Below are 25,745 nucleotides of genomic sequence, written 5' to 3'. Positions count from 1 at the left end.
ACATCAGGCAGGCCACAGATCCTGCAGGTCTCACTGGCCACTGCCTCCATTCACACCTGTGTAGGTACAGCAGGGCCACACACTGGGGTCTAAAGATGAACCCCAGGTGAGGCACAGCAAAATCAAAACAGCCCACGACAGAACTCCCACCTCCTTCCCCTGTGAGCTGGAGCCAACACTGATTCCACAAGGTTACATACACCAAGAAACAGACCCCCCCCACCCCCTCCAGGAAACAACTCTGCTATCATCAACATTCATCCAGATGCCTTGCTATAAGAAACCAGGGCATTGCATTTATTCCCTACAAATGGAGACGGATGGTGACATTTTTATTGCATCCACAATTAGCAGGTTATCTAGGAATTCCACTTTGCATGCAAGTATGTGAATTATGTCGACAAACGCCTTTCATGTGTGTGACCTCATGCAGCATCATTTGGGCAGAAAAGTTGCATTTTGATATAATATGCATTTTGGCCGATGTTGTTCTCTGCTAGCATGCTGCAAATCAATTTCCCTAAAGCTCCGTACATCAGACCACTTCTGCAATTTTTTTTTTAAAATTAAAATTCCTAAGGCTTGAGCAATACTCCTGCAGGTAACATGACCTCTAAAAAACCTGTAAATGTAAAAAATAATTAAAAAATAATTTACTTCCAGGCTGACATGGGCAATTCCTCTCCTGTTCGACAATCAATGTGTTCATTGTATTAATACATATAGACTTGTTGAGTCCTGTGTTGCACATTATCCGAAGTTTATTTAGGCCGTCCTGCTGCCGGATTGGTGAACCCCCAACGAAATGTGCAGGAGATCAAAGTGAGCCCCCAGCCTGAGAGCTCTGTGTGGCGTTTGAGTGACAAAGACAGGGCCGGTCGGTGCACGTCCCGTCCAGGGCTTCCCGGCCGACTACCCATCCTGCCCGACCTCAGCGCAGACTTCGTGAGAACCCAAACCTCTGCTGACCGATTAACCGAGCGATCAACAACCATGGCGATGAACATGGGGCCCGACTGACTGCTCGGCAGGGGGGCGCCAGCGAGACAGCCTCTCGCCCCCACCCCCGCACCCCCCCCGCCGCGGAGAAGCGCACCTAGCGCTGGGGAGATCACCTCTGTCGCCCACGCCGCCGCCCGCCTCGCTTGCTTCCCCCTGTGCCGGGCCCGTCGGGACGGGAGGGCGGTCCCCCGACGAGCGCTCGGCCTGTGGCTGGCCGGGCTGTGCCGGTGCCTGCCTGGCCCATCCTCACGCTTTATTGCTTTATTGTTGCCTTTGTGTCCTGCTGTTGCAGTGGGATGGTTAACCCCCCCTCCGCCCCCCCCCCCAACCATTGCTCTGCTGTGTGAGTGTGTATATATGTAAGAAAAAGGGGGGGTAAACTCCAGAGGTACATGGGAGGGTGGGTTTGTGGGGTAACAGCCAAGTCGATGGGGCTGAACCCAGAAAAGGAACTTGTAGCTGCCCATCCTATCCCACTATGCATTAGGAAAGCACACCAGCAACCCTACCAGTCGGGGTCAGCTCGTTCTTGGAAAGATTATAGATGCAAAGATAAAGGAAAAAAAAAAGACTCTACCTTTCTCCCTCTTTTTTTCCACATTACCGGGGGGTGGTGGGTGATTGACAGATGGAAACGAAGAATTTTTTTTTTTTGCGCGAGAGTGTGTGTTTGTAACCTAAGGCCATCGTCTATGATTGGCTTGCCAGCTGACGTCTCCAAACCTTGTTCTCTCTTTTCTGTTTTTTTTTTTAATATCAGCCCCTGGATGAGCTATGCAAAAAAAAACAGAGAGAGAGAGAAAAAGAGAGCTACCTTGGAGAGGAACGACAGAGAGGGAGGGAGAGAGAGAGAGGCAGGGTGAGAGCGCGCGTGAGAGAGAGAGAGAGCGAGAGAGAGGGATAGAGAGGGAGAGAGACCAGCTCACTCTCCAAAACTGGAAGAAGGCAGGCACATCCATTTTTCTGGCCCGTAAAAAGGAAAAAAAAAGAAAACAGGGGAAAAAAAGCAAAATTCAAACTTTTACTTTCCCCCTCTCTCCCCAAATAAAGTTTTTCTCCCCTCTATTGTTAGGGGTGATTTTTTCACTGGGACTGTACATTGGGACATCTATTTGTATACATGTATACACACAAAGTATACCTCATGGATTGGTACCTGCTCGGATATACCCTCTGCGTCTGGCTGTCCGGTTCAAGGGTGATTGGAGGCTATCCCATCTGGTGGTGAGTGCAAGTCATCGGAGTTTTATTTTAACTTGCTCGTTTGAATGCCCGGGAAAGCAGAATCAGGGAAATGGGAGAGTGCTGTTGGACGTCAGCTCTATGGCAAAGCTCAGTTTGAAAGAATCCTGTCTTCAGCGCACCTTACAGAAATATTCTGATTTGCGTCTGCGAATAGCTATTGGTATCATGATGCTGTACACATCCATTGTTTTTTCTTCCCGGGCTGCAAGAGAATTTCTTCGAGTAGCACCCTGGTATTTGATATCTGTCTTAAAAATCTTAGGGTTTCGTTTCTTGCTTATCATTACAATGTTGGAGGTGTACCTGTATTTCCATACATTTTTGCTTTAAATACTTCCCGTTTGCTCATTAGCACTGCTCAAAGTCAGTCTGTGATTGAAAAAAAAATGACTACGCAACAGCAGAACTAAGATCCGAAAACGGCAACCACACTTGTTCAAGTTTTTTTTTTTTTATAACCTCAGGCTGATGAAGAATTTAAAACCTTAGCAAATCACCTGAAGGAAATCTGCATCGTAGCAGCTCCATATGGGCAATGTGTTTCAGCCGTTTTAGAGCTGGTGTCTTTTCCCCAGTTCGTTGTGAACTGCACCCTGTTTCCCCAGGGCCTCTGAATTTGTGTCCAGGCATAAACACAGATTTCTCCTTCCTGGGCTATTTAACTCTCCTGCACCTGAAATGCTTAATTTTCCCTTAATGTTAGCTGTGGGGGGGGGGGGGTCTTTTTGAGGAGGGTGTAATATGGTCAACAGAAACTGGCTTTCTTCTTCCAGTCAACCTCAAGATTTAAGACTAATGCTTGTCCCAGCTCACAGTCTAACGTCAATTGTTAACATGCCACCATCATCCCTAATAAAATCACTATTACTATTTTTAAAGCTAGTTCATTCTCTAATGTGAGCCTGTGATGTGAAATACAGGTGACATTTAGCACCACTTTATAAATGAACTTAATAATCATCAACGTTGATTGTATATTTAACAGCAGACTGTCATGGGTGCAGGTTTTCCATACACTTATTTTGATAGAGAAATGTTTTTTTTCTAAATGTTTTTCTATTGCACATACTGTATTTCCAATTCTGGCTTTGGGACATATTGCCCTTATATTACATTAATGAGCTGCTGTTGTTGTCTGTTCCTATCTTTCAAACAAAATGTGCAGTATTCCAGTGTACCGCTGGGTCTAATTTTATCCAGATTACCAAAACACAATAAAAGCTTTATTTAACTGACATTGTGGGACAGCGAGAGTTGATTTCTGCTTCAACAGCAAAACGTGACTAAAGCAAAATGAAACAGAGGATAAGTGCATGTTGTTACGGAAAGGTCCAGTGGTGTGCATGTACAATGTAATGTAGCAAAGCTGAAAAAGTAGCATAAAAACTGCATCCAGCTTGCTTTGCCTACATCCTTGACAAAACAATGATCAGACGCCAGTGCTGCACTGTATTCTGTATACAGAACACGCATGCAAAAATTTCTGACTATTTGCATTACACTCAGGGTAACAGGATTTGCAAATTTACACCGGGATACAAAGCCAGTTTTCATCTGCTAAACCAGAAACGAGGAAAGCATTTTCTCAAGCACTAAGACAAAACCGCTGATACCCCCAAATAACCTGAAACCGAAACAATTTAGAGAGAAGGAACAGCAGGGTGATGCGAGTGAATTCTCACCCGCGGGCAGAGGGCAGAATATTTGAAACGGAGCCCCCGAGCTCTGCCAAGCTCAGATCACTACAAAAGCGCAGCAATAAATTACTAAGAGCTGCCAGAGTGAAGCTTGCGGTTGCTGGTTGACTGGGGCTCTGCCCTGTCACTCCATCCCCACCCCAGAGGGAGAAGAAGCCGTCAAAGAGAGAAGAGAGGGAATTAACTGAGATCTGTAGGAAATCAGAACGAAACCAGTCAGCAACGCGTGCCACCTCTCACACCGGCCCACTGACAACACGGTCTTCCTCTGGCGGAATCCCATCTCAGTGATGGAGTGGGAACGCATAAACCGTGTCAGCATCCCGTGAGCCCAGGTAGAAACAGAGCTGTGAAGACAGAGCGCACACTGCATTCGGAAAAGAGGTCTGCTATTGATTCAGAGATGATATAATACCCAGGAATTCTGAGTGATGCAGATAAAGATACAATCTACTCAGAGATTAACATAATAATGTTTAATAATTAATGATTCTGAGGGATGAAGATAAAGTATCTCAGATGAAGACACAATCTACTCAGAGATTAACATAATAAGGTTTAATAATTAATGACTACTTAATTTTGGTTATATAAAATAATAATAATGATAATGATGCCGTCTCCTTCTTTTCAGCAGTTCTTGCACAGTTAAGGCAAATCCACAGGATTATAACACGTCTCAAGAACTTGCAGTTTATTTAAACCTTAAGTTTCCAGTTCACTTCAAACCAGGGTTTCGGGTTTTTTTCACTGTTAGCCTCCATTTTCTTCCCTCTAAATCTCTGGGAAAAGGGCACATTGGCAAGACGATTAACACAACAGGCACTGAAAGAGGGTGCCCGTCTCTTCATGAACTGGCAAAACAACTATATGACTAATTATTACTTGATTCCCAGTGTCATTCTGTCGTTCCCTGGGCTCTGACCACAGGAGAGACTACAGATTGCCGAGTCTCACTCCACGAGTAGTAAAAGAATACTGCAGAAATACAGTGCTTAGACTGACAAAGAGGTGTGTTTTAGCGGCATGGACACACCTAAACAAGGCTTGAAGTTGAGTTTTACACTCTGTGCATTTAACACAGTGGCCCTGCAAACTGCATTGCTATTAACAAAACCTAATTCATAATCTCTCTCCATCCCTGGAGAAGCCTAAAAGCCTAAAAACAGCCCCTGACAGGATAACCGCTCATTCTCTGCAAGAAAACAACCGGCAGGATTGTTGCATCTCCCAGGTATAGACAGACCCAGGCTTCCACTGAACACAGCACAGCACAGAAGCAAAGGCAAGGTTCACTTGGAAATGTGTGGATTTGAGCCCTGGCTCTGACATGCCAGTTACTGGGCATCCGGTACAGCCTTCCAGTAAGCCGAAATGCCTAGATCCTGCTGCTAAAGCTCATGCACGGCAGATAACAATCATCTAAAACACAAAAAATATTTTAAAATGACTTCCAAGCTACTGGGCCTGCTACCTGGTACTGATGTGATGACATCAACAGAGAGGGTCACTGCAAGAGGAAGTGACGCAAATTTAGAGCAAAATGTGAGACAAAAGCCTGTAAACTTAAAGCTTCCCATTGTAATCTGCAGAGATCAGCACAATTTCGTCCCGTATCTGCTGAGAAGAAAGACAAGTAATAATAACGACAAATAACAAAATACAGTTCCCGAGCAGTTACCAATTCCACATTACTGTGATGAAGCAATGGGGATCAACAGATGTGAATGCACACAGTTTCTGTTCTAAAACGCGATGAGGGCACTCTGCGGTGAAGCACAGTATTTGTGACCCCTCTGTACCGGACAGTGATGGTATAAAGTCTATGGCCCCTGTTCAGAAAAGAGCAGGGAGAATTTAATTAGAGTCAGAGAGGGTGAAAATGGGTCACTGAAGAACAGATATTAGTTGGCGGGGGGCTGGGTTGGCCATTCTTCAAGATGTAGCTATTTCCCTATTGTAAAAGCCAATGGGAGACCCTGATCACATCTGGAGAACGGTGTAGGGATTTTGACACAGGCTTCTCATCCCAGCAGCTCGGGGTAATGAATTGCATTCTATAACCTCCACGATCTCCAGGACTCAGGAATGCCAGCAACACCCCACCTCCCTACCTTCCCAAATCGGATGGCTTTAATGATCCTCGTCGGGGGGGGGAAATCCGCACTTTCGGAATTGTGTGTGAACGGATCAAGGATGTTGAGGCTTAAGAGAATTCAGGAGAAAAAAAGAAGGCTTATCTCCAGGCTGAGGAGGTGACAGAGAAACAAAGGCGGGTTAAAGGAAGCAAATTTAATGAATTTTATACCTTCAGCGCATTGCTCGCAGGGAAAAAGACAAAGTGCACTTTTACAGTCCGATAAAAAAACAGGAGCTTGAATGTTTTGTTTTGAGAGTTCTTGCCAGCTCCCAGCCATGAAGTAAAAATTACCACACTGATAACGGCTGTGGAAGAACTCACAGCACAAGTCTTACATACAGATTATTAAAGATGTAGATTAAAGTCACTTAATACTTTATGCATGTTTACTTTGGGTGATTAACCCCACTATTCCTGCACTTACACCTCGGTTTTACTGCAATCCTGCTGCGACTTCCCCTGTACCAGTGAAATACAGTAATGCACAGTGCAGAACAGCGTTCCTATAGTGTTGTAAAGCATATGAGAAGAAAACCACAGAAATACTACGGTAAGAATTTGGTAAACATATGGATATACTATAGCAAATTTAAGAAAAAGAAACTTTCTTGAGATAAGAGCTTTGTAACACCACGGGAGCTGTCCTAAGGGATGTGATCACTATTGTGACTCCAAGATTAATCATCATTTCATCAATTGTTTCTGAGCAGTCCTTTCTGTCTGCTTGTGCCTTGTAATTACTTTTAGTACGAACTGCAGTCCACTGAAATGATGCAATATTTGCTGACATGTGAATTAAAGGAGCAGACCAAGCCTTCTTTATGCACATGCTAATTTGGGACTAGCCACGCTTCCTAATCTGTTTGATTTTTGAACGTAACGATTGCTACAATTACATCACTATGATTCATCACACAATCCCATTATTGAAGGGGAGAAAATAGCCAAGCCAAGTGTAATATCGCCGCCCTGGGTTAAAGTACTTGCAGTTTATATAAGATACAGCTGAAACCACACTGGTTAGTTTGGATGATATGACAACATCAGAAAGATTACAGAGGTGAAGAGCCTCAGTTCAATTGGCAGCCTGGAGCTAATAGATTCAAAAATCTCATCAAGGCTTTGATTAAGGCTGTGCACTCCTGAACAGAGGGTCCTGGGTTCAAATCCCATGTAGGGCTGTGCCGCTGTGACCTTCGGCAAGGTACTTGTTTACTCTGACAAAGTTCGTATGTATGAGAAAGAAACAACTGTACTCCCTGCAGGTAGCTTTGGATAACAGCATCCGACAAATAAGGTAATAACAGGGTTTGATAACAGCTGGATGATTTGTTCCAAACATCTGCAACTCACTGTGTAGAGAAATGCCTTCTCTTTGCAGTCCACATGCTGCTCATGAGCCAGTTTTGCTCTCGAGCTGTTTGTTGTTGCAAACGCTGGACTGACAATCTTATTCTGATAGCTCAAAAGAAAACACGTTGTAAAACATGTAGCACATTATGTAAGAGGCCACATAGATTCTATAGAAGAAAACCCGATGTGTGGGAAAACTACTGCTTTCCGCACAGCTCGAATATTAACTTGGCTCTGCTGGAATCATTCATGGATCCACTATGTTAAAACTGCTGCATACGTCCAGATTCCCACTTCCCAATCCACTTCCTTCCTGTTCGATTCTCTTCCTGGTACACTAACGGAGAGGGGAAGTCCAGGTTCCGCTGTAAGTCGGATATGGTCCTGTAACCTTTGACCCCAAAGTGAGAAGCAGACTAAGGGTCAGGAAAAGGAGCATTAGACATTCCTCTGGAACTGACCAGACATTTGCTGAACACGAAATCCCACAATATCAGAAAACACCAAGAAGTTACTACCAGAAGAAGCAGGAAATCTGACTTTAAAATGGGGCTAAAAACAAAATACTGATTCCTCCACTGGTTTAACGTAAGAGATGTGCTCAGCAGGCAGGCAGGCTTTACACATGAGGGACAAACACCACCTTTCCCATGATCAACAGCAGATTTCGTGAGTTTTATTTGCCAGTTGGCTTCCTGGCAGCAAGGTTCACCAGTGCACACCTCCGCTCTCTGATCTGACTGGAGGGGATCTCCCTCCCATCTCAATGTCTTCATTGGAAAGGAGAAAAAAAAACAGGTTTGAACATTTTTCAGGAGTCCTGTCACTTTTTATCTGATCTGCCCAAAGCCATTGGACTGCAACTTAAGACTTCACAAAACACAACAAAAAAAAAGAGACAGAGGATTTCTGCATTCTAAGCACCACAGAAAAATCCCATTCCATTCGCTCACAGCAAAGGAAAAAAGTAAGACAAGTGCTGTTTGTCTAGAAATAACAGAGATTCACCCAGCTGTACTGCAAGTGTGAACTCAACTGCAACAGTTGTAAAAGTGATGAACTGTGAAATCTCTTTAAGAATTTCACGTAGTGTAACCTCAACAATATGACGAAAGCGTTTGCTCCAGACCCTCACCACTCTCTGTGTAAAGATTGTTCTGTTGTGTTTTTCCGAATTTGTAAAACCTAAGTTCCTACATAGCTTCCTCATTTCCAGGCTAAGTTATCTGTTAGAGTTGGTCCTACACAGTTCTAAGAATTGTGTGTGGTTGCGTCAGTATTAAGCAATAGAAAACTGCTTCTTAGCTACAACCTTATCCGATTTTATAGGGTGAAATGCTCTTTCCATTTCATCACACAATCTATCATCTGACTAAACATCCTTGAAGAAATGCATCTACCTGAATATAAGAAATTATCCTGAAGTATCTTTACGTCAACTGCAATTCATGAAATTAGAGGGGTTTTAAGACAGTTTATCAGGTTGAGGCTAGGCTGGAGAACAGTGGTCTTACATCACAGAAAGCGCTAATAGGCGTGAGAGACAGTATTACGGTAGCTGAGACTGGAATGAGAGAAAGAGTGCAGACGTTTCTCCGACATGGTAAGAGATGTCTGATTGACAAGAAGGGATTTAATTTATAAGGGAAGGAGAGAGGGAATCTAGGACAGCAGACCGATGCTATACACAGCATATATACTGTATATCACATTTAGAAAAGACTGTCCATTCTCTCTCTGGCTGTGGCTGGAATCATGGCTCTCTGGAGCTGTAAGGTCCTAAAACCCACCTGTACGAGAACAGGGTGTTTGTGGAAGTTGAAACCTTTTACACCTGGTGTCTGGCACCCACATCCGGGGACAAATGGGCCCCTGCACTGTGCCACCACAACGGGCTGCTACTCTGGGGTACCCAGCCAGCTCAAGCACACCTCAAAGCATGGCATGCACGACGGTGTACCACCGCCAAAGGAATTCGCTGCGATAATCATGGCCGGTCAGAGGAATGACAAGAACATAGATGACCTCATTCCTCCCCCCCCCTCAGCTGGGTGAGTGGCTGCCCCCCAGCCATGCTCCCAGTAAAGAGCCCCTGTAATTAGAGCTACAAGGCTGCACCCTGGCCGTAAAGCGGGTGGAGGTCTGGGGTCGAAAGTGCAGGTCAAGAGCCAGGTGGATCTGCAGAGAGACTGCCGATTACACAACTCGCCATCCTGCCCATCCTGCGAAATAGCTGTTCTCTTGCCGTTAATGTAAAGCGACCTATTCTGTCACGTCGTTCAGAAAAATTAAGTTCTGGACCCATTTGCAGGGGCCAGGCTTGAAACACTGCAGACCAGCTATTGGGGAACGCTCTGTACGCTACAGAGACAAGGGGGGTGGAGGGAGGGTTCAGAAAAGCCTTACCAACTGACTGGATCGCCACAGCTGGGCCAGGACAATGGACAGAAAGGCCTGGTCCACGGGACTGAATGACCAGTACGCTGAGCCGTGAGCTCTCCACCCCGTAAACTGAAACCTACTGCTGGTCTGAGTCTCCCTGATGGAGCTCATTGCAAGCAAGTACAGGAGTTTTAAAGGGCTGACGGTCATTTCACTGATGACCAAATCATAATTTAATCTTTTAAAACTTTGATCATGGATGCCAGTGCTTTCAATGAGGCTTTTGTTTGCAGTTCTTTTCGGCACGTGCAGCATGTCTCACAGGAAGCAGCTCCGGTTCTGGAGCTCAGTTTGGAATGATTTAACTGGATCAATCAGTTGCTTAATTGGGAGGCGTTAAACCTTCCAGATCTCTGCTCATCTGCTCTATAAAGCCTGCAGGACTGTGGAAGCATTTAATTCTCTCACGGTACAACGTAGAAGATCTTAGGTCACCAATTCACCAAATTATGTATCCAGCAAAGAAAGTGCTACAGCAAGATATTTGAATATGTATTCAAAAGCTATATATTTTAACTTGCATGTCCCAGTCATGTTACTGTATGTATGCATTACTCTACAATCCCACAACAGTTCTTTTAATGGTGGGAAAAACTGCAAGGTTTTGATGACACAGCCTAATTAAGCAGAAACACAAGACTCAATTAAAGCAGGAGTTTTAAAGGAAGCAAACACGGGATTAACGCACTGTTTGTTGAGTGCTGCTACTGCTAGTGTCGGAGCTGTTTCTGCAATCGCAGTGCTTCTACGATTTCCTCACGTGCTCCCTCTAGTGTCCTCCTTGAGCACAGCACCGGTTCTCTAGGATCTTGATCAAGTTTTCAAGGATCTCACTGACTAAAAAGATGGAAACGGGAGATACTGAGGTTAGGTCAATGATTTATCCTATTATTGCATCAGAACCTCAGGAAGAATTAAAACCTATGAGTGCTTGTGTCTTATCAAGCAAAGAGTGAATATTACAGTCATTTACATCAGTACTGAAAATGCATTGATTATGGCACTAACTTTAGAATTGTGGCAAAGTTTATATTTGATGGTTCTGCACTTGAAGACTAGGTGACAAGATCCTTGTTTTTAACATTGTTCAAAATGATTACAGGATTCAATATTAGCACATGAATCTCAAGATACTGTAGGTTATTTTCCAAGCCTTAACATCATGCCTCTAGCACATGTAACTGTGCACTGACCTGCCAAACCAAAGCTACTGGGCACATTCAAAACAACCAAAGCCTTATCTTCAACCACACTATTTCCCCAAACGCAGGAAACGAAATACTGCAAAATAAAAAATATTACATTTAAGTATCAAAACACCACGACTCACCCAGAAAGGAATTTAATCAGATTGTTAAAAAAACACTTTTTTACCTCTATGCCAAATCAGTTTGATGATGATCAGAGTTTATAATTCTGGAAAGCACCAGTGACATTAAATTGATAAAAAAATCCCCAGAGCAAAGCAAAGTTTAGTCCCATTAGCACGGCTGTCACAAAAGAGGATAATGTAACCATTTCCCTAGGACACAAAACAGTGTGCTAACTTTGTTTTTATCCCAATAAGAGAACAACGCAATGGAGTTCTTAAGCACCATGGAAAGCTTTTTAAGATGCCAATTTAACAATCCCCAGAGTTACATATCCTTCTGATCCTTCTTAGAGCAGAAGAGTTCGAGCTCCAGTAGGCTCACTGTGATGAGGGATTCTATTAGTGTGACGAGCCTTATTGGAAAGATGTCTTGCTCCACATCTTTTTTGTTCTGCAAATGTTGCATGACATTTGTCACCAGTATGGCTTCAGGTTTAATAGTTAGCTGTCCTGTGTGGCGGCTGGTGGTCATATTAGCTAGTAAGTCATAATTTGCTTGGCGAACATTTGCATTCATTTATATAGCTGGGTATTTTACTGAGACAACAGGAGTGAAGTTCCCAGTGCAAGGTTGCAACAGTGGTGCTGCACCAGGGATGTGGACCTACAACCTTTCACTGCCCCGTCTGTGAAGGAGCTGGGATAAATGCTGTGGATGCACTGGGAGGGTGTGGCGTTTACTTCGTATGTGATTCGCTTTAGAACCAACCAACGCTGTTGGGAATACAGACAGGATTCAGAGGGAACAGGAAGGAAGCAGTAAAAGGAGAATGTATGAGCCATGTACTGTGTCACCGTTCGTCCCATCTTCGTTCCCGCTGGCGAAAATGTCTCTCGGCAACAACTTAACTTTTGGTAAAAAAGTGCATTCGCAAAGCAGTAAGAGCAGACGTATCTGTCGTACCAGTATTGGGAAGTGTACAAAAAAAGTCCCTGTGCTTCAGTTCCCAGAGCACGAAGCAGAACTGCACGCTTGCGGGAGTCAGGTCATTCGCCCCCTTCCACATGTGTTGCGACCAGGCGATTTGCAAACATTTGCATCCACGTTGAAAATGAAACTGCCGGCTCACCCGGGCACGGCGCACACGCAGGAGGTAGTGGAACCGCCAACTCGTGGCCAGTTCTGTCGTGTAGTTATCAGTATAAAAATGAAGAAGCACAAGTAATGAAGGCTATAACCTTTACTGGAAAACCTATCTCTAACAAAGGGGACATCACTCTACAAGTAAAAACACACACACTCCAGGTTCCCCCCATCTCCCTCCCCCTTCCTTCCACTCGGCTTCAGACAGCGCCCCAGGAGCAAAGCACAGAAGGAATGACTTTTGACAGGCTGGTGTGCACACTAATCCCACTCATCTCTCTCCCTCCACTCTTGATACTGTAAAACAGGCCCCCCACCCCCTTACCTCACACACATGCACACGCACCTGGGCTACTTCAAGAGGCTGGGATTAGAGGTGGAGTGCCGGAGCTCAGCCATGCTTTCTGCTGATCTGCATGTGCCTGGGAGCGGGCGACCTTGGGCAAGTGTGCTGTGATAAGATGATATCCATTTCATAAAAGAACACGAAAAAGGCTATACACAGGAGGAAGCCTTTCAACCCATCGAGCTTTATAAAAACAGATAAAAGAAGTGACATGCCATATGAAGGCATGAACACATGCACATAACAATAGTAAAGAGTTCAAACAGGAAGAGTGTGATAGGAAATTAGGTTTTGAATTTAGTTTTAGAAGCGCCAAGTGTCCTCGTCCTCAAGTCCTTCGGAAGATCATTCTTCAATCTAGATGCAACACAGCAGAATGCAAGATCCTTAAAGAACTGTCTTTAAGTTTTTTGGGGTACACAGCAGTCTTTAATCTTAGGGACAGAATTCAAGGCACGACTCTGAACTCCACAGTGAGCCAGAGATACTAAGACTGGCGTATGATGACCTTGTGCTATAGTTTAGGACAAGAGGGGTGGAATATAGCAACAAGCTAAGTACATATTTGACTCCAGAGAGTTTCAGCAGACCATTAAGTAAAAATACAAAAGCAAGCAATTAGTTTCCCTTCACCCAGCTGGGAGAGAAGAGCGTGAATCCAAGCAATAACAGCAGAAATCTCTCCCACTGAAGAAAATGCAATCATCTTAAAAGAAAGACATTTAAATCCCCAGGGTCACTTGCAGTACAATACTCCATCAATGCCTCAGTATTTTTACTATTACATATACTGTACTGGCACACCACAAGAGGTGCACACTTCTGTGATTCTCTCCGTTGCTCACAAACCTGGAAAACTCCCTACGTTTCCCGCAGCTCTTCACTGGCGAGCTGATCACAGGTGTCAAACAATCAGAGCCTGAGAAATTACGTATATGGAAGAAAAAAAACATAACGCTTTAACTTTCAAATTCCTAGGAACTGATTCACCAAAATTACATCATTTTGATCATCATGGTTGCTTCTAAGGCGCTGTCAAGACTATAACAGAGCAAACTGAACAGGAGACCCTCCCCAACAGCAGTGTCTTAGGATGAAGTTGCATATTGATTCGTCTTTCTCTTAAGGAACAGATAAAATGCACAGATCAGTGACCCACAACTCTTGTCCTACTGTAGGAGTTGGGGGGAATTCTATAGGATTGTCTTCTTATTTGGGCAGCCTTGCTTTTCAATGCACAACAGATTTGAAAAAATGGTAAACTGGTGTTCAAACGGGTTAAAACATAACTGATGAATACCGAACAGCAACCTGGCGTACAAAGAGCACATGCTGTATTTCCAATGTGGGGTCAGCGATGATAAGAGTGTAAACTTGGAACTTTCCTCACAGGAGATCAGAGAGTGTGAATGAAGTCAACAAAGTTTAACTTTTTGTAAACAAAGTTCACAGGCTCACATGCTCTGTGTGCTGATAAAGAAGGAAGAGATGGGAATGGGAAGACATGGAAGACAGAACCACATGACTGTAGATAAGAGACGAAGATGTAACGTTCCAAAGATGTCAGGGTCAATGGACAGGGGTGCGGTCTATAACTCTCTTCCCTGTCTTCAGGAAGGCAAGCGCTCCCTCAAACCCAAATACTATAAGGATGCATGCTGTGCATCTCCTGTGGGCTTTGGGTATTTTTCCAGCCCTCCTGTTCCCTGTTCTTTTCACTGAGGCTTCTTAATATTGGGGAGATGCTGCACTGCATTTTGAACTTGGGGACACAAAAGGCACAAAAGGGGTTTCTACCAGAGCAGCTGCCAAGAACGACTGGACTCTACAGGTGTGTTCAATGCACACACGGCACCGTGGGAAAGACAGACGAGAAAGGGTTTCTGCCTCCTCTCTCTCCTCTTTTCCCCCACACGTCCATACTGTACCTGCTTCACCGTCGGTGTCTTTCCACACCTGTCCAGGTGGGCAGCGGCCGGGACAGGAGGTCACAGCAGTGACTGCTCTTATTCAGCTGTGCAGCTGGACGTCACATGTGTGCAGCGGTTTAAAAGATCCACTCAATTAAGAAAAGAAGAATCGAGGCTGCGAAGTTAATCCAGGGATCTCATCCAGCTGTTTCATGAAAGAAGCCAGGGTATCGGCTTTAACAACATGGCTGGGTAGCTTGTTTCACACTCCTTTAAGCCTATGAGCTCCTGTCCTCTGTTTTAAATGCACTTCCAATGCAATAACACTTCTAAGATCTGCATAGAAATCCACTAAACTGGACCACTGGTGTTCTAAGGTAGACAGTACAGCAGCGTCACAGAGGCTGTGATTAATGAAGCTATAACAGCGTTTACAGTCAATTAATAAAGCATTTGCTACAGAAGTCAAAGTATGTGTCATGGTAGGGTTAGAGGTGGGGCTAGGGTCATCATGTGCTCTTATTTGCCTGTTATGTGTTATAAAGGATTATGAAATGTATTTTGCATTAGAATGGATTGTAAACACAGCCAGCCCGCGAGAAAACCACTGTATGGTTAGAACAACAGACTCAACCAGACAAGCAGCCCTCCGCTGAGCTGTCAGGTACACTCGCCCTGTGTTGCCGTGAGTGAATGGGAACAGCTCGCCCAGCAGACCGGCTCCACTCGAACGCAATGAGGTTGGGAAACAAATCCAAAACCAGCGGTTCGGCCAGCCAACTGCATAACCGCAACCGTGCGCCATCCCGTCCCAGCGCAGACCACCATGTGCCAGGGCATTACACGACTGTGCCCATCTGTCATTTACAGCAGCCAAAAAGTCTCAATCAATACCAGACTGATAACCTTGTTTAACAAGCATGAATACAAAGGGAGTAGTGTGGATGACAAGACATGCACAACATACAAAAGTGTGCACTTTAGCTACTTTATATTTTGTTGCTGGGGTATAATTTGCAGGGTAAGTCAAGACTTGCTACCAGCTGCCTGGTTAACGTTTGCCAACTTGAAGCGTTTCATTCAGATGCGCGGGGCTGAGCCCATCCTGCTACAAACCCTGCTGGGGGCCGTCCGCCGGCCAGAAGAAGGGTACAGCGCACCCCGAAAGAGAAGGGCAGTGGGAAAAGAAGCCGTCGGCCGCTTCTCAAAAGCAGAGTCTCTGGCAACAGCAACTATCTGTCAAAGACAAGTCAACAGATGCAACAGGCGACTGTTCATCTCAGAACATCCCCCGCCCTTTTCTGTCTGGTCGTGACCATCACTGCCGTTCTCAGAATGCCGATTTGTATCGCTTTTCGGCCGCGATTCTTGAAATTGTGCTGGAACTATACAGCCCCGGCGCGGTGCCCCAGATTCCCCAGGTCCCTAGTCTGGTGCAGAACCAGGCCCGCTCTCTGGGCTGGTGTGAAGATGAACCTTGCGGGCAGAGATCAAAAAGCCCCGACTCGTAAGAATCTTCACAATACCTCGCTCCTAACTTTCTTGGGGCATTTTCTTTCTTTTTTGTGCAACTCCGTGCTCTTCTGATCTGAGCAGATTTCTTGACAAGCAAAGGATGCTGATGCACGTAGCACAGGAGAAAGCCCTCTGATAATGTTGCACCCTGAAGGGGTTGATGTCACCCTGAACTGTGGTAAAGCCTGATCTGGGCTGATTGTTCTGCTTCTAATGGCCTCTAGCAGCTATCCGGCTGCCAGCTTCACGAGGGTCTGGTTGCAGCGGCCCTCTCCTTGACGGGATCTGTGATCCCATTATCACGTCAACATCAGGGCCGACACAGAGAGGTGCCGTGCCAAGACAGTGCCGGTCAGACAGGAAACACCAGCAGCAGCAGCAACAGAGATGAGAAACAGCACCGTCACCCAGTTTGTTTAGGTACAAAGTCTGCCATACCACGATGACGGTTCACAGTTGATTATTATTGCATTTGGTACTATGTAATAGTCTTTTGTTTTCCTTGAAAATCCAATAAACAAATTGAACTTAAAAGCAACACCAGAAAAATCCATCATAGTAGATACACACAATATGTGGTGAATGGTGTATAACTTGAAAACACTAAAGCAAAATTGCTAACTCATGTAATCAATAATATTACATGATGTCATGTAATATTACTGACACCTGCACCTGTGACTACTACTCCTTTTTAACCAACAATTCTTCTGCACTGCACATGATACATCTTTCTTCAATGGCTGCTTACTCTAAAAAACCACCAGAACCCTGGACAGTGTTCCTTGTAAGATGTGTTCATACTGTATGCCTGTCTGTCTGGTCAAAGTTAGTGAGGTCATAGTGACAAACACTGCACAAATGGGCAGAGTTTATTAATATTCACATCCCCAGCAACTTCCTTCTCTTAAGAACACCATAAATCTGAAATGCACTGCTTGTCAAACTTAGAAAAATTCATGCATTTATTGAATCATAATATTTTGTTTTCATCCGTTATATATAAAAGTCACTCTGTACTTCACACTGTATTTCTAATTTCAAAAGGCTACAGTGTAGCTCATTTACTGCTTCACTCTTACTGCACTCAGTTATAGTTGCAGGACCCCTGAAAATCTGTGATTTTTCATTGGTCAGACTGTGATTCTGTGAAGTTGCCTTGGATATAAGGACCTGCTAGGCAAATTAACAATGCTCAGAACAAACAGCTAAAGACTAATGTGTTGCACAACCCTAGAACTATCTGCAAAGGTAGTGTGTTACAGTGTTCAGTCCTACAGTAGCTGTTGATTGATCCAATGTGTTCTCATCATGTTGCTAATGAGGAAGTCTGTGACAACAGGGCTGATGTGCATTGCACCTTGGTGTTTGCTGTTAAGGGCATGAGCTGTGCTTTAATGCTGCTGTGCTTTGAAGGAATAAAGCAGAGAATTGTGGTGCAAAGTCAGAACTTTTACCAGCAAGCAACCAACAATGCAGCATGTAGCATCATTGGGCAATGTAGGATGCCAATATCAGACAAAAATACAAATTCACATATTCACCCTTGTCATGGGATGTGTGATGACCACACGGTCAATTTAACATCTATTCCAAAGGATGTTGCCTCCTACAGGACAGTGTCCCTGGTCAAGATACTGGGACACTGGGCTGTCACTTGGGCACTCGGATACTCAGTGGCCATGATTGCTTACAGGGGCAACCTAGTTACACCACGAATGGAAATGACTGTGGAAAACAACTGAAAAAATACCTGGTTTCCCGAATCTCCTTGCATCACAGTGATCCCAGTGAACAGACACCTGGCTAGGCTCTGACATCCGCAGTCCTTCGGGTTGTGGGGAGTAAAGAGGATTTGGACAGCAACATCAAAGGACAGCCTGCAGGCTTCAGTCCTTTCTGATTCAAGCAGCGCGATGAAACTGGGAGGGAAAGAGAATATAAGAAAGCAGATGTAACTGAATACTCCAAATACACATTTTTACAGGCCAGCTAAGTTTAAAGTCAAGACTACACACACACACACACACACACACACACACCAGGCCCGATACCAACCATTATTCAGTAAGGACACGCACCAGAAATGACAGGGCTGGGTTGACCATGATGAACATCCTTGGGGTCAAAAGTTCACTGAACAGATCAGGTGCCTGTGTCCTTAAACCCACCGTGTAAGTGCACATTTTCTTTTATCAATGAATGAAAGTGATGGGTGGTGTCCTGTCAGAAAATAATGCGATTTGCATTATAGGGGCAAAGCATTTCATCGCTGGTCTCCCCTCTCTGCCATCTCCCGCAGGTCTTTGGCTCTGGGGCAGCAGTATTCCTCTCTGGGCTCGCAGCCCATCTTGTGCGGCTCCATCCCCGGCCTGGTGCCCAAACAGCTGCGCTTCTGCAGGAACTACATCGAGATCATGCCCAGCGTGGCAGAGGGGGTGAAGCTGGGCATCCAGGAGTGCCAGCACCAGTTCAGGGGCCGGCGCTGGAACTGCACCACCATCGAGGACAACCTGGCCATCTTTGGGCCCGTCCTGGACAAAGGTAAGAGAGCAGGACCGCGACCCCGCTCCCTGGCTGCCCCGCTACCTGCACCAAATCTCTTGCGACATTTGTGCGCTAAAAGTTTCTACCAAAGTGCAGTTTCGCTCATCCGATACCTCCCCGTTGCCCCGGGGAACTGCGAGGTCTAGATGTCTAGAGGAATCCCTGCAAGTAAGTTAATAAAAGAGAACATCTTTTAAGGGTAGTTTTGGAGAAATACTTGGAATTTAGTCAAAGTGGAGGAGATTTTGCGACGGATATGAAGAGAAGGATTTAAAAGTATAACTGTTTTTACTGGCTCATTGTTGCACAAATACAGCAGCACATAAGGCTTCTTCACACCTGGTGACTCACTGTAATTATACTGTCTGCTCCAAAAAAAAAAGGACTGCAAAATAAAAGCTAACACCCCACACTCATTAGTTTATCCTTCTTGAACAGTTAGCTACTGTAACTCTAAGTGCCTCATGCTTAAAGCTCACTTTCCTCCTTTGATCTGGGTGCCACTCTCGACACATTTCATGTTCTGTCTTCCTCTTCCTCCAGAGGTAAATGCTGAATTTCATGAGGGTTTCTTTCTGAATTGCCTTTGAAGGCTTTTCCTGTGTGTGTATCGGAATGCTAAAATGGAATAAAATGCAGGCTAGGCCATAATTTCAAAATATCCCCCAGATATTGCAACTCTCGAGGGTAGGATTCCTTTTCTCTGCCTTGTTCTCTTTGATCTCCTCCATGAAACGCACTGGTGAGCGCAAATACAGTAAAAACCAGAGGTTTTCAAGTCTAGTGAATGTCAGGGCTGTGTTTCCCCATAAGCACTGGAGTTATGAGGCTTAAAGGTGGCCGTTCAGAAAATTAAGCATCTTCGGCAGGGTCACTGATTAGAGAATGGTCATTTTTTTTTTGCTTCAGACACAGCATGTTTGGGGGAAAAGGACTGGCTTGCTTCGAGAGAGGGGAAGAAAAAAAAACCCTCCCGAATCTTAATTAATTAGCTTAGTCAGGTCTTTAAACCTTACAGATCGCGCCTGGAGTGTAACTCCTAATCGGAAATTAATTAACGGAGCCATTGAGTGTCAGGAAGAAGCAGGGCTAGGAATGGCAAATGTGAGACCACTGTTGTTAAAAAGCAAAATTAAAAAAAAGTGTGGGGGGGGGGGGGGGTGGAAGAGGGTGGGTGGGTTTTGTGGGGGGGGCAAATGAGATTAGGGGGAATAAGAAAAGGTCTGGGGGGCTCAGATCAACCCCTACTGTGCGCCAAGGCCAGCGCGAGCCATCTCTCACTGCTTCTCTCCCACAGACGCCCCATTCACACGCCCTTTCGACTCTGACATGAAAACAGGCTGAAAAGAGGGATCTCCCGACATTACCCATCACGCTGGAAGAGGGATGATGGCTGGCAGGGGGGGGGTTGGGGGGAGGGGGAAGGGGTGGGGGGGGTACGGAGTCGGAGGCTCGCTGCTACAGGGGGAAGGGGTGGGGGGGGGCGCGTCAGGGAATGCCAGCTCTGGGCAGCGCTAGGCCATAGCGATGTGCGCGGCGGGGCTCTTTGTGCGGGTAATACGGTGTGACACGAGGGGAACAAAGGCGAATTCATGGGCCCAGCAGGTAGCAGCGCAGCAGTGCCCCGGGACCATGGCCAGATCTCCCCGGCCTGCGAAACGCACAGCCTGCACTGGGAAGAAGCGCGGAGAGGCCCTACCAGGCCTGGCCAGGGCTGTCCCCTCGTCCCCTCTCTCTCCCTCTCGCCCCTTCCCAAAAGATCTCTTCATCACTCGAGACGACCGAGCCCAGCAGAAGACCAGGTTTCAGGGAGAGCCCTGACTCCAGTGCGGGGGGGGATCAGGAACGACCGCCCTCCCTCATTTTTTCCGACGGGTGTTAGAAGTGAGATAATGCCAGTCTGGGAATTTTGAGTTCCATCCGTGGTAAATAACTCATTCAACACAGTGATAAAACTAAATTCAGGTCTTGGACGAACGCACCTTGGTTTCGTGTGCGTACCCTTTCATTAGATTTCCGAATCTGATGTTGCTCGAGTCCGTCTTTCGGATGAGCTGTTAAGCCGAGGTCCTGACTCTTCTCGGTGGTCATTAAAGATCCCCGGGCGTTTCTCGAGAAGAGTAGGGAGTTATCCCGGTGTCCGGGCCAAATTCCCCCCCCTTGACCTTTACCGTGGCCTCCAGATTGTCCCCATGTTTGCACTCTAAAGACCCCCCCAACACACACACACACGCTTCCTTCAGGCCCCCCAGGTCTAGACTCCTGCTAGGCCAGAGGACGGGCTGGAGCTGTTTCAGCAAACTGCCTTTTCCTAGTGCAGCAGACACCCCCTCTGCTGACCCCATGTGTTGAAGACACTTTCCGAGACACCAAAGCTCCAGACACGAGCCCCTTTGAAAAGGTGGGTTTTCTTTTTTTTTGTAACAAACATCTCCTGCTCTCAGTAATGACCCCACCTCCCCTCTCGAGGGTAACAAGGCGTTTGTGGAATGTCTCCCTTTCCCCTATCAGCCCCACCTCGCTGCCCCCGAGCCTGCGCCGACTCCGAAGACAAGCCCAGAGATGGGGTTTCACCACCTCTGAGCGGAACAGCTTATTATGAAACCCAACACCTTTGTGTTCACAAGCGCGCACGCTTGTTCCAGCTCACCTGTCGCCCCATCAAAGCTCGGGGTGAGCATGGGGAAAAACAAACACCTGCGGAGTGCAGGCCGACCAGCTGCCCCCTCTCCATACAGCAGAAACATCACGGCACCTCTGCCAGCCTCTCCCCAGTCCGTCTCCTGAGTACCTTCAAGAGCTCCCATCCCCACACGTCGCAGTTCTGGGCTCCTCGATGTCTCAGGGATCCCACACCGCACAGCGACAGCCCTCGGGTCTTTGGAATTCTCTTCCTGATCATATCAAAAACACAACCTTTGCTGCCTTCAAAACCTGGCCTCAAGACTTCTTCCTTTTTCATTTCATAACTGCGACTTTATTTCATTTTAGTATTCGTTTTCCGCTTACTGCACATTTCTCTGTATGATTTATGTCAAGTGCCTTGAGACTGCTCACGATTAAAAGGCGCTATAAAAGAATAAAACTCATCGATTGAGTGGCAGACTGCATTCTGCTTCTGAGCAGAGATCAGAGTTGAAATCATCACTTGGATTCAGTAGGAGAAATGATGAAGGAAGAAACAGAGCCATGATTTTTCCTGCACATCTGTGACAACCTTCTTGTCAGAAGAGAACAGAGTCCCAGCTACAGAAAGCCAACTATAAGACTTCACAAATAATTCCTTTTCTCTCCAGCTGAGTTATTTTATTGCATACACGCGATTATGTATGCTGTGTTTTTCACAAGGGTGTGCGATATCAGAAATTATGTGCAACACAATGAAAGCCCCAGCCTCACCACAGTAGTGGAGACAGGAAGGGCCAGACGTAGATGCTCGCGTATTAGCCTGACATTTAGGGTAGCAGGTGCAGGGGTGGTGTGAACAAACAGATCGGTTTCCCTTGTGTTTAGGGTAGGACCTCCCAAGTCGTCCCATGCTCGTTGTGGGGGAAACAAAATCCAGCCTTGACCGGTCCAATTTAATCTTCCTGCAACAGGTCTGAACCTGCTGGTGATTTAAGGGGGACCTGGGGAGCCCAGGTTTTGGGGTGCTGCTAGGGCAGAGCGCCGTGTCAGACCGTGCAAGTACGTGAGTGATATTTGGTACCTGGTTGCTGGCTGACCCTATCGCTTCCCCGCTCCGACAGCGACCCGCGAGTCCGCCTTCGTCCACGCCATCGCCTCGGCCGGCGTGGCCTTCGCCGTGACGCGCTCCTGCGCGGAGGGCACCTCCACCATGTGCGGCTGCGACTCGCACCACAAGGGCCCCCCCGGCGAGGGCTGGAAGTGGGGGGGCTGCAGCGAGGACGCCGAGTTCGGGGTGCTGGTGTCCCGCGAGTTCGCCGACGCCCGGGAGAACCGCCCTGACGCCCGCTCCGCCATGAACCGCCACAACAACGAGGCCGGTCGCACGGTAAACCCGCCCCCCCCCTCCCCTCCCCTCCTTCTGCTGACGGTACAGTCGAGGTTCTTGAACCGCAAAAAAAAAAAACCTACTGTATACTGTATATATGCCACAAAAAGATGCGGCACCGGGAACTTGCTGCCTTCCAGTTCTAATAATTTAACTACATTAAACACGGTGACTTCACTTTGTAAACAACAATGAGGGAAAAATAAAGAAAGAACCACAGTTTTTGTTGACACGTACTGTAAGAGCTAAAGTTCAGCCGCTGCAGCCTTTTCCTCAGATTTGGCGGCAAGACGACGGGCGGCGAAACGTTGCGCAGTCGGATTAGCCAAGTCGAAAAACTTACTTTTACCAATATCCACAGCCCTGCAGCTCGGGTGCCCGTGTCAGGAAAAAAACAAAACACCTGCTTTCAGCTACAGATGGGGAATTCTTTAGCTAAATGAACTTGCATTATTAGGCAGATAGCTGGGCACTGCGGACTGGCTGCGTGTTGTAAGGACCCGTCTCTGTTCAGTTCTCTAATCACGCCTGCCAGCCGGGGACAAAATCACATGGACACACTCATCAGTCAGGGCGCAATCAACCCCAGGGTCCCCCGGACAGGGAACTGAGGGTCACCCATTTGTGTTTTGTTGGAAGCAAAAGGGGGAAAAAATGCATTGGAATACCTGTCTGGTACCAATTAAATCTATATTTGAAGAAAGGCTTGTGTTTGCACTAGGGCAATAGTGTTATAGTGGTGCTGCCCTCACCGATAACACTATTAGCTCACAAGCACTAACCTCCAAGGGCTGTTGAAATCGAGGAATATCCCGTCTAATTCCGGCCCATCCGAGGACATAATGAGACAGCTGGCAGCACCATCAAGTGCTCGGTGTGTCCTGGTGACAATCAGTACGGACTTTTGCTGGGATTATAGGCCCTGCGCAGGTGCCTTGGTTGAGCGCTGTTATCAGTTACATACTGTAAATACCATGTTTGTGTATCTCCTTGCATGCATGTTCAAGTGTGGCGCAGTGGTTAGCACTGCTGCCTCACAGCCCTGAGTTCAATGGTTCAAGGGCGCTGTCAGGTTTGTTTGGGATTCCTCCCATTTTCCAGAGACATACTGGTAGGTTAATTGGCTTCTGGGAAAACTGGCCCTGGGGTGAGTGTGTTTGTGCACCTTTGTCTGTCCTTCGATGTGCCTGCGATGGACTGGTGTCCTGTCCAGGGTGTATCCTTTGCTTCCTGAGACAGGCTCTGGCTCCCCCATCACCCTGAACTCGATGAGCGGTTATTGATAGTGATGTGATGCACGTTCATACATCTGCTGTGCCCAAGGGGAACCCCAACTCTGTGTCCGTGTTCCAGGGTTAGAAAGAACCAGCATCGATGAGTGCATTTCAAACCGCAATAAAAGTCAAATGTCCACAGTAACTTGTGAAACCTCCAATTTACATCACAGAATAGATTAAATTTCCAGGTACAGTATGCACAGCACGATGTTCTACGATTCAGAGGCAATAAATCTTCTGGCGGTGTGTTGCAGCCTTATTACACTGTAAACAAGCAGGCTTGTGAATACATCTCTTTTAATCCAATAGAAATACTGCTCTCGACTCCAAGACGGTTTTGCTGACAGATACAACTTTGTTAACTCTGAATGCAGATCACGTCAGAACACTTCTGCGGTGAAATGTCTTGACGCACAACCTGTACTCGTTCGCTCGTACGTCTTGTTACATTAGTCCTTACAGTGACTAGCGAGCAGGAAGGGCCGCACCACGTCGCAGTCCGTGGGGACCTGAATGCGAGTTTGCGAGATACATGGCAACTTGCAGTGCTTTCACGAAGCTGACTATTTTGTGCTCAATTTGAAATTTGTACATTTTTTTTCTATAACATCAACAAATAGATTTTGTTACTCAGATTAAAAACCTGGTCTGAGACATGTGCATGACTGCAAGTTCTCTGTGTCTTTTATGGTGCGATGTTCCAACGGCTGCTGCATCGCCCCTCTGCAGACCATCCTGGACCACATGCACCTGCGCTGTAAGTGCCACGGGCTGTCGGGGAGCTGCGAGGTGAAGACCTGCTGGTGGGCGCAGCCCGACTTCCGCACCCTGGGCGACTTCCTGAAGGATAAGTACGACAGCGCCTCCGAGATGGTGGTGGAGAAGCATCGGGAGTCGCGCGGCTGGGTGGAGACGCTGCGCGCCAAGTACGCCTTCTTCAAGCACCCCACCGAGCGCGACCTGGTCTACTACGAGAGCTCGCCCAACTTCTGCGAGCCCAACCCCGAGACGGGCTCCTTCGGGACCCGGGACCGCAGCTGCAACGTGTCCTCGCACGGCATCGAGGGCTGCGACCTGCTGTGCTGCGGGCGGGGCCACAACACGCGGACCGAGAAGCGCAAGGAGAAGTGCCACTGCATCTTCCACTGGTGCTGCTACGTCAGCTGCCAGGAGTGTGTCCGCGTCTACGACGTGCACACCTGCAAGTGAGGGGGGGCCGGACCCCCAGGGGAAGGAGGGTCGGACAAAAGGAACGAAAGCACTTCTGTTCTGGAAGAAACTCCGTCGGGAAACCCGCTCCAGGCCTCCGCGCGGGGCATGCTCACGAGAAGCCCAGGCCCCTGTGTTGGTCAAACACACGGCTCCCCCAATTGGAGATTCACTGTTCAAAGGGGAACGATAGTTTTATATTTCGGGGTTAGAGAGAATCGGCACTGATGGGCGCATTGCAGACCGCCATGAAAGTAAAATGGACACAGTCACGTGTAAAACCTCCAAATCACATCAGAAGATCCAAAATTTCCAGGTATGCGCAGCGCCGTGATCTGCAATTCAGAAAGAGGCAACAAAACCTACACCGAGGCGAAGAGGCCTTCTTACAGTGTAAACGAGCAGGCTTGTGAATACAGTATGTCTCTTTTAATCCAATGGAAATATTGCTCAACGTGTGTTGAGGAACGTTTTACAACCCAAGATTTTTTGTTATGATCTGTAGGGAAATTCCTTGAACAATCAAGGCCCTGCCAATAACAAAGGTACACAAATTTAAAACTTACCTGATATCATATATTGATGATTATT

The 25,745-nt window shown here is 46.7% G+C and overlaps 1 protein-coding gene across 1 annotated transcript; it reads left to right on the top strand.

The window, feature by feature from the left end:
* Positions 1-2,122: 2,122 nt before the first annotated feature.
* wnt3 (wingless-type MMTV integration site family, member 3) lies at positions 2,123-25,154 on the top strand. The gene is made up of 4 exons (XM_088906504.1): positions 2,123-2,226; positions 18,409-18,650; positions 22,403-22,668; positions 24,675-25,154. Exons 1-4 carry the CDS (start codon positions 2,123-2,125, stop codon positions 25,152-25,154), a joined length of 1,092 nt encoding a protein of 363 aa, XP_088762630.1.
* The last annotated feature ends 591 nt before the right edge of the window (positions 25,155-25,745 follow it).

Source organism: Atractosteus spatula, chromosome 26, assembly GCF_055471065.1.
Source record: "Atractosteus spatula isolate fAtrSpa1 chromosome 26, fAtrSpa1.hap1, whole genome shotgun sequence".
Lineage (NCBI taxonomy): Eukaryota > Metazoa > Chordata > Actinopteri > Semionotiformes > Lepisosteidae > Atractosteus > Atractosteus spatula.
Note: the sequence above shows the minus strand (reverse complement) of the source record. Positions and strands in the feature narration are given on the sequence as shown.